Below are 17296 nucleotides of genomic sequence, written 5' to 3' on the forward strand. Positions count from 1 at the left end.
AAATGATTTTCTCCTAGTTGCTTTTACTTTAAACTGATCCCATTTTTGTCTTATTCAATTCTATTCCTAGTTTTATATTTTCCAAATCCGAAGCTTGTACCTTTACTGAATCGTGGATGTCACTCAATGTGTTTTCATTGTGATAAAAAAATTGAGGATAACAATCCGTCCAAAATGTTTTCTGTAGGACTGTAGATAATAGACAAAAAACAGTTACAAATTATAGGAGGAATGTCTATATAGCTTCCGATATAACAAAGAAACATGGTATCTTTTCCATAACGGTTTTCATTTTTTTAACCAAAGACTCTTTTTAAGTCTACACACTTAGTTCAGGAACTTTTCAAACTCTCCCAAATATCAGTTACCAGTTAAAAAGAAAAGAAAATCAGTGGTGATCAGATCTGGTATATACGGTGAATGGTCAACCAATTCGAAGTGCGAATTTTAGCCATAGCCATCACTGAAGTGTGGGATGGTGCATCATTATAATGAAAAAACACTTAACTTTTTCGGAGCAGATTCTCCCTTTGCAATACACTGTTTTGAGTGTTTTTTCACTTCAGGGATATAGTGGTAGATTCTGGTTTCACTTACGGTCAAGAATCAACCAAAAATCACTTCTCTTTAACCACATCAATAAAGGGAAAGTTTCATTTGGAATGCGCTTTTGGTCCAAAGTGATCAAACGCGGCACACATCGCATAAGTTTTCAGTACATGGCAAATTTGTTCTATTGATATGTCGATAGCCTATTCTATCTCTTTAACCTTAATCCAATGATAGTCCAGTACTATTTGTTAAAATTTTTCAATAATGTCTCTGGTAGTCGCAGTTTTTTACCAACCCGAACGCTTTTGGCCTTCAAGCCGATATCGCTGATTTTGCGGTCTTAAATGATGGTTTCCGTACACAGTGCCTAACTGCTTTTCCATTTGCGATGGTTTTTCGTAAACAAATATTGAGCGATAGCTCGATACACAGAGTTTTACATTTTCAGAAAAATGTTTACCATAACTCCTTTATACGATTGTTAAACAGAAACTAAGTTTTCAAAATGGCTGAAATTTTAATGAAAATGTCTAAAACGAGTGCTGTTATCTATCGCTTTCCAAACAACCCTCGTACATATACTAGGGTATTACAGGGGATGACAAGACAAGTTATTATTTGGACCTGAAAGGCCTCACTGCACATAGATCTTGCAAGAAGAATAATATTAGAGTTAATAATCAATAGATATTTTTTGTAGATCGTTTTTTTACATTCCACAAAACATATTTTCATCTATTTTGAAAACTTACAGTTAATACTAATCGTCCCATAATTCCTAATGGATCCTGGTTTACTGAAATGGCTTCTTTGTTAAGAATAATATCCCTAAATTCTGCATCAATTGTCCGTAGATCCACAGACATAATAAGAGGAGCAGCCATGATCGACCATATTGCCATTTGAGCTTTGCATTGTTCTAAACTTAAGCCATAATTTCCAATGATGAGCTAAAACATTTGTTTTCCTGTTGTTAAATAAAATATATTGCACAAGGAAATTATTGACCGTATGGTTGGAATGGAAAAATGACTAAACAATAAAAGATTTTAGTCATTTATAATATGCTAAGAGTGGTCCAGACCTATTTTTATTTTAAGGATTTAAGAATATGTAATTTAGATATTTTTCGATGCATCGACTATAGCCTATTTTTATATACGAGAGAGTAATAAAACCAAATTTCTAATATAGAACTTAGTATGGTCATTTTAAATATTGTTACAGAATAATCTCAATATTTACAAGAATTTTCATCAATTTACTTGAGCCAATACAAATTTTCGGTGTTTTATTGGTCTGTTATAACCATAAACTGAACTGAACAAAAAAAAAGGTTTTTATAGGTCAAAAGCCATTATTACAAGATTACATAGTTGTATCATAAGATTTTTTTCCAGTAAGTTGGTATCTATTTGCCAATAAAGGTTAAGAATTTTGTTTTATTATAAGTCCAAGAAACTTTTCCCAATAAATTTTACCTTAAATATGATTGTAGGTTTTTCCATTTAGTGAGGAGGTTCAAGTTGTGTATTCTCAATAGTGCAGCATCTGTACAAATGCTTTACAAATATTGACAACTATACGGTACTTAAAATACTTTAGATACTTGAGATATAATGGTATTATAAACTCGATTCTTAAGTAAAACTTTCTGAAATAAAATAAAACTAAAATTAAATACGAAAAGGCAGTGAATCATACGACCAAAGAAAAGAAAATGTAGAAGTTGGACAAAATTACTGATGAAATTATTGAGTCGCTCAATGTAAATACTGGTTACAACAGTTGAAACTATTATTTATGAACGTAACGTTAATCAACAGTTAAGATTTGAAACCCAATACCTATATAACCAGTATGACACAATCTTCTTAACATGCCTTTTGGTAGAATAAAATTTCGCACTTTTTTACCTTCAGCTGTATAGAAGTTATTAGAAGGTTAATTAGGTGAAAATATAAGTATACACTCAATATATTCGTTTTATTTATACAAATTTTATTTTATAAGAAAAAACTACTAAAAGTCTACTAAAAGAAGTGATGCGCCTGTGTATTACGAACCCTTAATCATTTTATTACTCTCTCATTCATAAAAATAGATTATATCTGGTTATAGTTCTCAAAGTACTCCATTATTTTAAAGCTAATAAACTATACCCATTTTGAACAAATGCTCACGTACATTGCAGTAATTGGTAATGGACACACTATTAATCATTATAATTATTATAGATAAGATATATCAGTTACAAAAGAGCACTATTATTATCTTCACACCATATAATTTGAATGGATATCTTAGGAATTATCACAGAAGACTAACACGTAAAAAAATAAATTCAATTCCATTCACTCGCTTCATGCAAAGTTCTGTTCAAAAAAATGTTCATTTTTATACAGAATCAGATATCAGTCGATGTATCAAAACGTAGATTCAACTATGAACAATATGTTTTTCAAAAGATTTTTTGTTTGATTTTCCATCATATTTGAGGAAAATTCTAAAATTTGAACATTGCTTTTTATTTTGCCGAATTTCACTAATTTTACAAGGTCGATAAGCTATTTTTGTATTTGCAACAATTTGGAACAAATATTTTTCAATTTTAATACTAATATATTAAGCTGGTTCATCTGCATAATATATCGTACCACACACGGGCCATCTAAGCCCATAGCGTGATAATAATTTTTTTTTCTATTTCTTGTCTTTGCATTCCAGTCCCGATCTCCTTTATCCTTGTGCCGTCTCTTTTTGGGTCTTCCATTTTTTCATGTTCCACCCATATTTATATCAGTCATTAACTTTGCTGTTCTTGATTCCGGCATTCTTGCTAAGTGTCTCAGCTATTCTAGTCATCTGGATCTTATAATTTTGTTAATTTCTTGTTAATCATACTGCTTCTTTATTACCTAGTTTACTCTTCTTCTCCTTTTTCCCTCTTAATATACTTCTAAGTAATTGTAGCTCCCATGAATTGTAGCTACAATGAATTGGCACGTGATGAATTGTTTTAATTTCAATTTTGATTTCTACATTTTCTCGACTTTTGGATTTCTTAAAATCCAAAATCCCATATTAACGCACCAATTATTTATTATTAAAATTTATACTGGTGAATTTAAAGTAAGATGATTGAAGTTTTACGATTTTCATATATTAGTTTCTTACCATATCAGGATCATTCCAATGTCCAGGTCCAGAAAATGGAGCCAGGCGATCTTGATTTGTACTAAACCACGATATAATTTCTGAAACGCTTTCCCAAGAATCGTCTATATCGTCCCAATTTCTCCAAAGGTTGCAAGTTTGAGCTAGCGCTGTATAGTTAGACTATGTAGAAATAAAAACACAATTAATTGAAGAAACTAATAAAGTCGACAATATTGAAAGAATATATGTCATATCATTAAGATTTTTGAAATTCTAGACTGATGAATAGAACAGAAAATCATGAGTATAAAATATGAAGATTTCAAACAGAGCACAACAAATAACAGAATGTCTTATTCTGAGATACGGGCTATTTTAGGTCAAAAAAGAGAAATTTTTGTTGTTTCCTCAAGACTTGAATGTAGTAGATTTAGATAAATGAAAATACAATAAAATTTGTTAAAATATAGTACCAGTTGATTACTGAAGGAGATTTGTTCCTTTTCAAATTCTCTAATTATTCAATTCAATATTTATGGCTGATTAGTCCTGAAATTGACGGAGTTATATATTTTATTCCACAAATCCTAACGGTTATTAATTTCTTGGGAATATATTGTAATGTTTTTCTTTTTTCTCATATATCTAAACTATTACTATAGGTGGAGTGAATTATTAAACATTGTCTTTCACTCACTTTCTTTATTTGAACCCTTTACACTAATACATAATTAATTTATATAATTTATTTAAATTCTTTAGTAACTTTTCTATTTCGTTACTTCTACTTTTTGATTATTTATTATAAACTAAAATAATTGCGCCAAACAAACTACTTAATATATCCAAAACGAAGATCAAAAATATTCTAGGAAATAAAGAAAAAAAAAACAAATAAATGATTGACCTTTCTAGAAATTCGATCAAAAGAAAAAATGTAAGCAAATAAGGGCCGCAACTTCGTCAGATTTAGAAATCCATTATAACCGGACAGGGCTGCTTCATTTCGGGGACGAGTTCGTAACAATATGATAGATTTCATATTGATCCTTCAACAAGTTACGTACAATTAGGATAATAGGGTAGTGCCTTAATACTGTATGATTAACATGTGGCATATTACATCGAATAATGGCCTGCATAAACAGCAAATTAGCGTCATTGAGATTTGCAAATAATGTTTTATACATAAAATTGAATCAAATTTATATAATTCTCAGAGCATCCATCGATTTTGATTACTCCTTTAAATTATACACATCTTATGAAGATCCTAGAAAGTCTGATAGTTCGCCAGAAGTTGCGCCTGTTGCCGATTCGTTGTTAATTGAGGACACAGTAATTGGTCTCGTCGATTTTCAGGTAACACAGACCAGCCTTTGTTGACTCTTTCACGTCATTTAATTTATTTGTTGCACTGATTCTCACACGCACTATTTATTTGGGATTTTATAGTGGATTTTATATCCGCACTTTCTAATGATGTAACAGTTTCCGTTATGTCGCTTTCTACGGCTTCTTTGGCATATTCGTCTGTTTTTTTACCATGGATTTTTATATGGGCTGGTATCCATATGAAAGCAACACTTTTGCAGCTTTGTTTAGCAAAATAAAGTTCTGATTTTAGATGGTTTGGGTAGGTGGCTTGTATGGCTTTTAGGACACTGAGGAAATCCGAAAGAATGAAGAGGTTATTTGTGTAATATGCATTTATGAGGATTAATGCTTGATAGTTGATAGAGTAGTTGATTATTGCTGGGTAAATGTTAATTCATACATAAAATGGTTTGGAAGTTCTTGGTTTTGCGAACAAGCTGGGGAAGTTTTCTGTGGCGCAATTGTGATATGTAGGGTTTATCTTGTTTTAGTTGCATATACTAAACTCATATGCGTAGGGCCGTGTTATGGATGCTATTTATTCAGCTCAATAGTGATTTGCACCATTCGTGTAGGTAATTGAACCATAATCTTGCTTGGATCTGATTAAAGTGCAAAAAAGCGTGAGCAGAGTTTCTCGATCAGTACTCCAATTTTTTTAGCAAGTACTTTTAAAAGGTTCAACTGTTTTTGACATATCAGGAGAAGATTGTTTATGTGTCATTTCCAAGTGATAGATTCGTCGAAAGTCATATCCAAAATTGTTACAGATGTTTCAGTTTGTAAATCTTTTCCACACAGACGAAGATTGACGCGCAGTTATAAAGGACCGTTCACAACACAAAATATTTATATCAAAGAACATCAGGCACTCACTTTTTTACAATAAAATAACATCATTTATCAATCACTTCACCCTTATTAAAAGTGTTAATTTTTTTTATTTTGGCTTACCATTAAAGCGTGTTTTTTCAGTTTGTCAAATCATCTTTTTTTGTTGAGCGATTAGTTATTAATATTACTAGGAGTATCTCAAATGAAAAAAGCGTTGAACAAGTGGGCAGCTATAAAACCTAAGCTGTATAATCCTAATAACAGTTAAAAAACCCAGGATGGTGCTGGTGTAGACAAAGGGAATGAATGTAGCAATTGTAGATGAATTAAAAAACTTAATATCATAGCTCATTATAAGAATTTTCAACTTCTTGCGTTGTACAAAAGTGTGAAAGTTGTTCTGGGCTCTTTCTTCGAAATTTACCCTCCATACTCAATATTTATCAAAGTCAAAATGTGAAACGAGATTTACTTACCTCCATATCGTTTGATTCTTGATAAGCTGGCCAGCTACAAGAGTAAACTATTGGACGATCTGTGGCATTCAAATATTTGTCCATCTCAATATATCCTAAAATTAAAGTATTTTACTAGTTTTTTTTAACTTGTTCATAAAAAAAATTTCTTCGATGGAAATTGCGAAAATTATTACTATTTCCATGATTGTAAGCATTTCTATATGGCTTCTTTTGCAATGTTGTAAAAAATTTTTATTTCTAGCTGAAAATGGACTCTCCTTGAATCTATCAAAAACAAAACAAATGATTATTAGCAAAAGTCAACATCCTCCAGTACGTCTAGCTATAAAGGGTTAAGAAATAGATCGGGTAGAAACGTACACATATCTTTGAACCAAAGTAAACGCAAAATGGAACCAGACATGAATTATACGATCTCGACTAGAAAGAGCTAGAGTTGCGTTTAACAACATAAAGAAACTATACAATAAGGTCCATATGCATGAAATATATTCAATTTTAGCGTTATTTGTACTATGTGAAAAAACTGGTCGATTTTTATTCTCATATTGAAAATTCACAGTATGAAAATATTATCCCCTTCCAGCACCCCCTCTAAATTATTAGCACTCTCTCAAAAATTTTAAATAAAAATAGGAGTCGAGCGGCACCTTATTAGAAAGGGATTTTAGTCGTCTGCTTAACAATATAAAGTTTTTTAAATTTGGTGCAATCATAACTAAGAAAATTAATTACTAAGATGAAAAATTTTGATAATGTCTCTATCACAAAACTTTATGTATGATGAAGATAATAATGTCGCTTAATATTTAGAATGTATTTTTCAATGTACTTTAGAATCTAATTGAATGTTCAAAATGATCACCATTCATTTCTTGACAATAACCGAGGCGAATTTGTAATTCTTGTACATTTTGTATGACCTAAGGGGTTATTTTGTTAATTTCTTCCGTTTTTCTAATTTTCAAATCAGCAATATTGTCTGGTCTATCACAATATACTTTTATTTTCCATAACCCCATAAGAAGTAATCGAGAGGTGTCTAATCGGGGGATCCAGCCGGCCATTCGATCGTTACACGTCTTTAAATCCACCTTAGGAAAAACCTCGTTTAAATAGTTTCGAACTGTACGTGCAAAATGCGATGTAGCTCCGTCTTATTGGTAGTAAATAAAACTCTCAAAAAAGTAAGCGGCAATTATTTTATTACCAGCCCAAACGTTCACTTTTTTAGGATATTGTATGTGAGCCTCACACATCCAGTGAGGATTTTCTCTGCTTCAATATGTGCAGTTCTGTTTGTTATCCGTTCTTTTTAAATTAAACGTAGCTTCATAAAAAAACTATTTTCATTTAACTCCTGAACCAACTGAACTTTGTAGGGCTGGTATTTTTCTCTATGGAAAACTCTATATTTCTACATGTCCAGTTTCACGAAACTTTTTTTCAATTTTACTAACTATAGACTGCGAAACGTGTTGACTAGTGTATTTATTATTAAAAATTTCTCAAACCTCCTTTTGAGTTCTTGTTTTCTTACCACAACCAATTATAATTGAAATGTATATTCTTTGAGTCTCGGACTGAGCCATAATTAAATTTAATACGCGCACAAATAATTGACAGCAGCCTACCAAATTCATATCAATTGTTTATTTGGCTTTTTGAATAATTTCTTAGTATCTTCAAAGATTTTTTTCTGATGTTTAGCAGAACAGATACGAAAATACCTGGTTAATTCTAAAGTATATTTTAATAGACGATATTGCTGATTTAAAATATAGGAGAACGGAAGAAATAAACAAAATAACATTATTACAAATTTTCATTTTAAAAATTAATTTTCTCAGTTATGATTGCACCAAATTTGAAAAACTTTATATTGCTAAGCAGATGACTAAAATCCCTTTCCAACAAGGTGCCACACGAAACCCTTTCTTATTTAAATTTTTCGAGGGGATAGTGCATAATAACGCTAAATTGAATGGAATCTTTCGGCGTATTTTGAAAATAGCCTTTACAGTCTTTACAGTTAGCAAAAGAAAACTGGAGTATTTTGGCCACATACAAAGACATGTCTTGCACTTGATTGTCCAAGGCAAAGTGGATAGTAAGAGGGGACCAGAGAGAAGACAGCATTCATTGTTGCAAAACTTATGTTTGGAGGGTCTTTTATTGATTTGTTTAGAAACGCAATAAACAATATCAGCATAGCCTTGTTAATAACCAACTTTAGTAATGGATAAGGCAATTAAAGAAGAAGAAGCATGTGTATACACAAAGGAAGACTTTTAGTAGCCAATAACAAATCAATACAGCTTTGTGGATTTGTAGCACGGCGCGTTGTCATTATAAGGAAAAAATACGTTACCCAATTTTGAGACCCCTTTCTTCGCACATAGTTTTGTCAGAGTAGTAGTCCCTTGTAAAATTCGTAGTTTCCACTTGTTCCCGTTGGAACAAACGTTCGCGACCCACAAAGAAATTGTCATGGCTAATTATCAATTTTACCAGTGATGAATGTCTATAGTTATAAAACTTATACCGCGAGCACAAGGATTGCATTGTATGGTTCACTCTTCCAGAGTTTTCACAAGAATTGCTCAACTTTTTTGGCAGCGCTGGTCAATTATATAATATCTAACACTCTCTCTCATTTCTCGCATACTTAAAAAATTTGCAAAAACCTGAACTGTATCCAGAAGTCCTTATATTTTACACTTTTTTATGCAGTTCCACTGGGATTATAAACGTGTTTAGCCGAGCCGACTTCATGATATTCTGATGATGAAACTTATTTTATATCTTAGATTAGATAAATAAACTAAACTGCAGGATAAGGAAACGCACTTCAGAGACAATATCGAATCTTGGAATATTTACCATGCACACTGATGATACGTAAACAGGTATTGCAGTTCATTTGAGAAAAGAAATTTGTAACTAGCTTAAAGCTGTTGAAACTTAAATAATTATTATTTAGCGGAGCTCAATGAATACTAAGCTGCGTTCTGCAAAATAAATTCCGTGAAACATTGGATATCCCGAGTTTTCCGATTAAGTCAAGGATGAATTTTGCAAATGCGAATTTCAGAAAAAATAAGTTACTGAATTTTGGGAATCTTGGTGTACCATGACCACGAGTTCCTAAGATTTAAGGGGTTCGTAATTGAACTAGGTTGGCAGCCACCAACTTAGAACGAATTCGGATCTGCATGAAGACTACCTCCTAATTCCATGCAAATAAAAATACTTATCTTTTTATTCATTTACATAAACTTACATATGTTAAAATGCTTCCGTTCTGTATAAGATTTTAAATTCTATAAATTATTAAATAATAGACATATATATTTATAGAATTTTTCTAGTACCTTTATCAATGGTGATATAGTCTGAGTAACAACCATCAAATTTTAAGTAGTCTACTCCCCATTCTGCGAAAGTGTGTGCATCAATTTCAAGATGATTCAAACTTCCGGGATACCCAGCGCATGTAAAAATACCATAGTCTGCATATATTCCAAATTTCAAACCTTTACTATGAATCTAAAAGAACATACCAAAAGTATATGCAGAGCTCTAATCATGAAATCCCTCAGTTATCTCGGAAACGTCTTCCAAGATTTTTTTGAACTTAGGTTTCTAAGGGTTTGGTAATATAGTCTATATTATGATATTTACAATGTTTTTAGATTATTTGTTTTTCTAGAAATAAAATAACATTTATTGTTTCTGAAATCTTTGAGAGTTGCTGGATAGTTTTCGAATAACGTTGCTTTTACTCATCTGCTATAATTTCGGAATTAGGTACATTTGCGATATCCTCAGAAACTGAAATAATATAACTTTGGTGATTCAATTAACTAGTAATGTTGATGTTGATTGAATAGGATATGATTATGTGCATAAGAACGTGTGATATCGTTCACAATTTATATCCTCACCGAAATCCCAAAACAACATCTATTGGATATTGGTTAAAAGTTTGAACAAACTGATGCTGTAAAGCATTTAAAAATTTTATTTATAATGCAGTCATCAAGTATATTCAATCACCATTTTATTTAGAAATATTATTTTAAACTTTCAGACCATAAAAATATTTGGTTACAAGATCTTTTCTATTGCCCATCATGCAGATAGATTGAAATGCTTCTTCGTGCCCTCCGCAATTAGTCGACCACAAGAATTCAGCAGACTATTCCTGTAGGGTCAAAACCTGCCAGGAATGTTACAATTTGCAAATTTCAAACTTCAAGAATCGCATAGGCTATTTTATTAAAGTTAACATTTTAAGCATCTGCTCTAATTACCTTAACTTTATATTTTGTAAAGTACCTAATTCATACTCTTTTAACATTATACCAATTCATCTTCAGTTGTAGTCAGTTTTTGGTTGGAACAATCTGTCACTCCAGCAGTTTTGCTAAGCCCTCAATTCAATATTTTTTATTAATTTACTGTCATTGATCCCTGTTAATTTTTTCTTAGGATATAAATTCAATCCATAATTATGGTGAGGCCAATAAAGATTTCAATTTTTTTTAATTTAAATGAATTTTTTTATAACTGCAATATTCATCAGACACAAATTAGGGAGGGGTAATTGGAGGGCTTTTTGAGGAAGTGTTGTTGGTGTTTCCAAGTTGCCGGCAATCTCTGGCTGTCATCCCTTGTGTCAGACAGTTTGGACGAACTGGAGCAATCTGAGCAGGGGATTTCATACATCTTTTGGTGTTCATTGGATATGGAGGAGTTGGAGATGAAAGTTTGTGAATGCTCCTAGAAATTTGAGATTTGTTGTCACCATTCACAAAAAAATGCTTGTCTCACGAAATTGATTTCAGATGGTCGACAGGATTCGTCATTCAACGAGATGGATCGTGATACGAGTGTATCAATGACGAAGTTAAGTTGGGCCGGATGATGATGGGATTGAGCGTTAAGAAATCGATTGATATGAGTGGGTTTGCAATACACGAAGTGAGAGAAACCGTGTGGAGGAAGTTTTCTGATGATGGGACGTCAGCAAGAGATTGCCGGCAACTTTGAAACACCTTCTTCATCCACTTCGCTCCAATACTACTCCGGCCAACAGTGCACATAGATCGTTTTTCAGGATTTAGGCGGCCAAAATTATTTTATGTGATATTTATATTACAAAATAGTTACATAAAAAGAATTCTGTGTTTGGAATAACTCATCGAAATTATTTGTTGGTGCACGGTGGTTAGGCGCACCTACTTGTGATTTTTTATCAAAAAATATTTTATTCGAGATTGTAGTTGATTTCAAGGTGTTTTTTAATATTTTATTGAAAATACATATGACATACTCACGGCTTTCCCCAAGGAGGGACAGCTGTCTACGTTTTAGTAATACTTAGGTATGTATTATTAAATAAAATAAAGTTTATTTTGTTCTAATAAGTGAGTAAATATATTATATTATTGAAAGGATCTTTACATTCGTTATAAAATATTAAAGTTACATAAGCTAAATAGATAATCACTAAAAATAATCAATCATACATTGGAGACTTATTCATCTACATTTAAATTTTCGCCGCTTTCATCAATTTCCATTGGTCGGTTTGGCTCAGCAGGAATTAATAGCTGCATTGTCTCAGACAAAAATAATTTTACAGCGGTTTTTTTGGTCTTTCTCATGAAACTAATAAATGGGTCGGATGTTAATAGTAACCTATGATAAATATCTAAGTTGCATTCTTCCCTCGAAAACTTGCGAGCAAAGTTTAGGCGATAAGACCTAAAATGTTTATTGCAGGCGTCAGCAGCTTCTTCCGAAAGTTGCCCTATAGGCAACAACGAATTTTCTATTATTGAAGCTCCATGAATTAAGACCTTATGCATCGTTGGAGTAATAGGATGCCAGCCATATAACTCATCACATAGTTTCGCAGTTTCCATGGCGTATTTATCATATTTTGCTACGTCAATCTTATGGCCGCTTGATATGGATTCTAATATCACTTTAAATCTAATAATCAAGTCATAACTTATCCCAGTGATTTCTGCAGCCACTTCAGGGTTCTCGGAGAATCTTCTGCTGGTATTTCCATCGTTTGTGTCTCCGAAGTTACTTTTTGGCATATCGACTAAGGGACCTGTCTCCTCTCTAAATCTTTGCTGAATAGTTTCTTCTGCTTTTCTAGATTTTTTTCTTCTTCTGTTCGTATCTCGTGATATTTTTTCACGTGCAATTTATATTCTAAATGCAGCACACTTTCGAAAATCCGGATTCTTGCATGTAATACAGAAAGGCCAAATTCAAGAGCTTCATTCAGATTCAGAGCTTCATTTTTTTGTTAAATCATTAAAATCTTTTGATGTAGCTCCACATATATAACATCTGCTGGTCGATTTGATGTCTGTAGCTGCATTGCAGACCTTTCCGTCAACAATAGTCATTTTAAAACTATGTTGAAAAAAAAATTCTCTTCATTGAGGTCAACTTTCGTCAAGTTTAATGAGTTTACACTATTCTTTACATAATTGATTTCTTCTTTTGTGATGTCCGTAGATTCTTTTACGAATCTAAATCTTATTGGACGGCAATATCTAGGTGAAGATGGAGTTGGATTTTGCCACACGATTTTACTTTTATTCTCACCACAAACAATTCGTAGAGGTATTTACGAGTCAACATTTTCACCCCCGAGCAGCCAGATGAACCTATAACAATAAAAAAATAATATTAACACAAAAACATAGAATCCGATTTTTTCCTATTTTTGTTACAATAATGTCATTATCGTTTATTTTTAAAACTAGCAAAAACTAGCGGCTGATTTTAAGCAGTTTTCTTTATAAGACTTTATACTATATAATGAAATCAAAAATGTAACTCGGAAAGGTGTGGAAGTAAAGTTTTTTAAGTTACGTTTATTAAGTCATTTATTGACAATATATTTAATTCAATTTCATATTAATTTAATAAAGGCTTACCTGTATTATTGGTATCTATCACTTAAACAAGCAAATATGAGACGACACATAAAATATTCACCGAAGAAAATGATATACGAAAAGGGCGTCAAGAACTTTCAAGTGCAGTAAGTGCAACAATCAAGTCTCGACTAGTAATGCAGCGCGCTCGCGCAGTCTAGGGATGTGGGTGAGCTTAGCAGATTGCAAAAAAGGGGGGATTTTATACTGCATTTTCAATTTAAAGATCGAAAAACTGAGCAATGAGGAAATGTTTTCATATTGAGAACTGGGTGCTGAGATGTGCACAGAGACTAAAATACACGTGATCAATGCATCCATGTTGCGTTAGACAAAAACTTACTCTCTGAACAGCCCTCGTACACTCTTAATTAAGATATTTCTCTTTCCAATTATTATGTCATTCTTCACTCTAATAAATTTGTGCAAAATTTTCAGTACTCTAGTTTTCTAGTGTCTATAGGTGGATTATGTACAAGTTTGTTCTTTTGACTCCCATTCCTTATGGTTTTGACTAATTATCTATCTTTAAAATACATAAATTACCCTCAAAAGCACTCAATACAAAAATTCATATAAAGAAACTTACGTAATCTGCTAGGCTTTTGATACCGTAAGGAAATCTATCAGGATCCGGTTGTAATCTTCCTTCATTGTCTCTTTTATGGGAGAACCAACAATCATCGATAATAACGTATTCGTAACCAGCATCAAGATACCCATCTGATAACATATGGTCTGCCATAGCACGAAATAATTTATGACTATAATGAAAGTACATGTGAACGAATTTTTTTGATAATATGGGAATATTTCCATATATCTCACAATTTGTTTGTATATGATTGGTAAAATGTTACCTAAATCTCAAAAACAAGAAATATATTGGGCATAAGAAGAACTGAGAACTAAGAAGTGAGAAAATAGATCAATAAATACCCGACCTTACAAATAGAGGTCGTAACTAATCATATTTTTCATTTGAAGTTCTATCTTTATAACGATAACGTACAAGCACCGATGATGTTCAAATATAAAGACATCTATAATAGGTACTTACACAGGAGAACGTAAAAAGTATCATAGAAATCATGATTGAAAACGTCGAAATGAGAGAAACCTCACGATGACGTCTAGGAAAGGGTTTTTAAATAACTATTTGAGCATGTTAAAGTTGGAATTTTTGGAACCATTGAGGATATTCATACTGTGAACTCCCTACCACTCAGAGACTGAAGTAAACAGTAATGGTATACATAAGGCTTATTATGCATCGTCCCTATAACTATACATTATTTGATTGTTTCAAGAGGCTTCAAGAGATAGTACATCAAACGTGGAAGAGTTATCATCAAAGTAGAAAAATCGTTCTATAAAAATGATATAGTTACTTTGGAAAAACAAAGAACTGATTGTATCGCTTTAGAAAGAAGCTATCTTGATGAATGAAACGATATTTCTGTTTGATAGACTTAGTAGTTAGCAATCGATGTAGTATTATGTCAAAATTAATGAAACTACACGGACAATAAGAAAGGTGGTAGAAGAAAGATTAAAGAAAGAAGCATTGAAACTTTTCATTTTTTCCAGCTCATTTTTAAAAATATGTGTCTGGATACCTTCGATGGAATCCCGATAAATATTATATTATAAATACTCTTTGAGATCTTTTAAATTTTAAATATATTTCTAATTGACTGGAAACTAAAATCTCTGAACGTATAATATAGGATAAGTTATGATTTTTAATAAACAACATTTGTAATTTTCAGTTGGTTCCCAATACTTTCTTTATTATTCCTTTACATTGAATACAGCTAAAATACCGCATAAGTCGTGGAACAACTGATCTTTGTTTTGCAAGTCTTCGTATAGTCTTGGTATTACTTTTTTCCAAGACCCGTCCAGGTTATCACCTCTTCCAAAGTTTCCGTCAATTCAAACATGAAATACATAGACAAAGACTTTTAAAAAATTGCAGTCACATAGAATAATGAATATTGGAAACTGAATTTTAGTGGTAGTAAACTGGCCTATTAGTTTTGATAGGTGATGTAATCGTCCTAGATGACGCATTAAATCTATACTGATAATATTAGCAGGATAGAATTTCTTCAAGCAGTCAGTGAGAATTGGGGATAATGATGTACTGGTTTATTTCGTCTTATATTCGACCATTTTTGCTTTTTTTTTCTAGGGAAGATGCCTATATCTATTTTCTAAGCTAAAAAATTTTGAAGAATAAATATATGCCCAGGGTAAGGAGTACGAATATATAAGAAGTTATATTCGATTTGATTCTACAACGATTAGTCAAAATATTCACTTTCGATCTCTAGAGATTTTTGCAATCTAAAACTACTAAAGTCGCCCATTGTTATTGACCGTTTATCTGGTTTAATACCTTCAAAATTATATTTTCTTTCATTATAATGACTATTTTTCAAATATTCTCCAGAGCATATTATAAATTATATGATTTTTTAGAAGAAGTCTTGAGAATCGAGGTTTAAAAATAGATAATTTAGCTTTATTACTATAACTACCTAATACATTCATCTGGATAATTATCACAGTCAGTTAGACATCTAAATCTTTCCCATTGCATCCAACCCATTGGAGGAGTTCTCGCCAGACCATTATCCAAACCATTAACTACTGTTAAGACACTCATAATTATCATGAAAAATTTTAAGGTCATGTTTATGCTGCTAATTTGGAGATACCTAAAAAATGAACGATATAATGAACGATATTAATATATGAACTATATAGAACTAGATTTTGTTCAAGTATGGTTTTTTCATTTATCTTTATTGCCAAACACCTACATATTCCCGTGGAGTTGGAAGAGTATTTACATTCACTTTGCACTGTTGTTTGTGAGCGAATCACACCATTTAGATTGGAATTTTGAAATACTTAAGAACCTCAAATCTTTTCAAACTGAAAACACTTAAAAGATATGTATTTTTTATTCCTAATATTCAATCTTGATTAAAAAAGCTCATTTTAACTATAATATTTAAGCACTATGATTCTCACTTTTTTTGCTTAATATTAAGCCTTTTATATTTGACATTTGATATATTTAGTATTAATTTAACTTTCTTTTTCACAAAATTTTATTGATCTTGTTTTAAAAACGAAAAAACTATTTTGAAATAAATATAATAGCAATGAAGTAGTAGGTATATATTCTATTTGTTAGTTGGCTATATTTATTTATTTTTCTTTTCATTATGTTATTTATCGTTTTTGGAATAATTTTAGCTCTTCATGTAGCTTTGGCTTTTTTACCAGCTGTGGATTTCGATATTGATACTCAATTCTCTGTTTTGGTGCAACAGTAAAGGTATCATCCCCTGAACGGAAGAAGAATGGAATATTTCTGTTCAGTGGGCGTGAGATAATTTTGTGATAATGATGTTGCAACAATTGATCCGGATACCCTTCAACATAACCATTGATTTGTTTCTTCCTTAAATTTCAAAACATTGAAGAGAGATTCACAGCTATATTATATCGGTCTTATCTGTACAATTTTGTTCCATTTCAGCGTTTGCAGTTATGATTTGCTTATTTTTATATGAAAACATTACATCTAAATATAGTTATGCAACTATAAGATCCTAAATATTTATATAGATAGAAGATAAAGAGGAGTCATCAGATCTATAAGAAAAAACAAATATGAATAGCACGTGATTTATTGAAACAGACATATAATCGGGATAATTCATTCAAAAAAACATTTGCTTCTCCAAAATTTGATTACTACTTATCAATAATTCATCCACTATTCGTGATATCTGTAACTAAAATCCTCTGATAAATCTTCTGTTTTCCAATCTCACCTTGGAGAATTTCTATCTTCTCACCACTGACGATTGTTAATATGTATTTTTTTGAAAATGTACTGTA

At 31.6% G+C, this 17296-nt stretch overlaps 1 protein-coding gene across 1 annotated transcript in view; it reads right to left on the bottom strand.

Annotated features, from left to right (window-relative positions):
* Nucleotides 1-17296, bottom strand: part of LOC130441346 (alpha-N-acetylgalactosaminidase-like) — a 37691-nt gene that overhangs the window by 18370 nt on the left and 2025 nt on the right. Inside the window, exons 2-7 of the mRNA XM_056774973.1 lie at nucleotides 15919-16098; nucleotides 13962-14136; nucleotides 9776-9950; nucleotides 6399-6493; nucleotides 3730-3891; nucleotides 1305-1502 (exon numbers count right to left, since the gene is read on the bottom strand). Of these exons, the coding sequence (XP_056630951.1) occupies nucleotides 1305-1502; nucleotides 3730-3891; nucleotides 6399-6493; nucleotides 9776-9950; nucleotides 13962-14136; nucleotides 15919-16098 (985 nt within the window). The remainder of the gene's footprint in view (nucleotides 1-1304; nucleotides 1503-3729; nucleotides 3892-6398; nucleotides 6494-9775; nucleotides 9951-13961; nucleotides 14137-15918; nucleotides 16099-17296) is intronic.

This window comes from Diorhabda sublineata, chromosome 3, assembly GCF_026230105.1.
Source record: "Diorhabda sublineata isolate icDioSubl1.1 chromosome 3, icDioSubl1.1, whole genome shotgun sequence".
NCBI classification, from domain to species: domain Eukaryota; kingdom Metazoa; phylum Arthropoda; class Insecta; order Coleoptera; family Chrysomelidae; genus Diorhabda; species Diorhabda sublineata.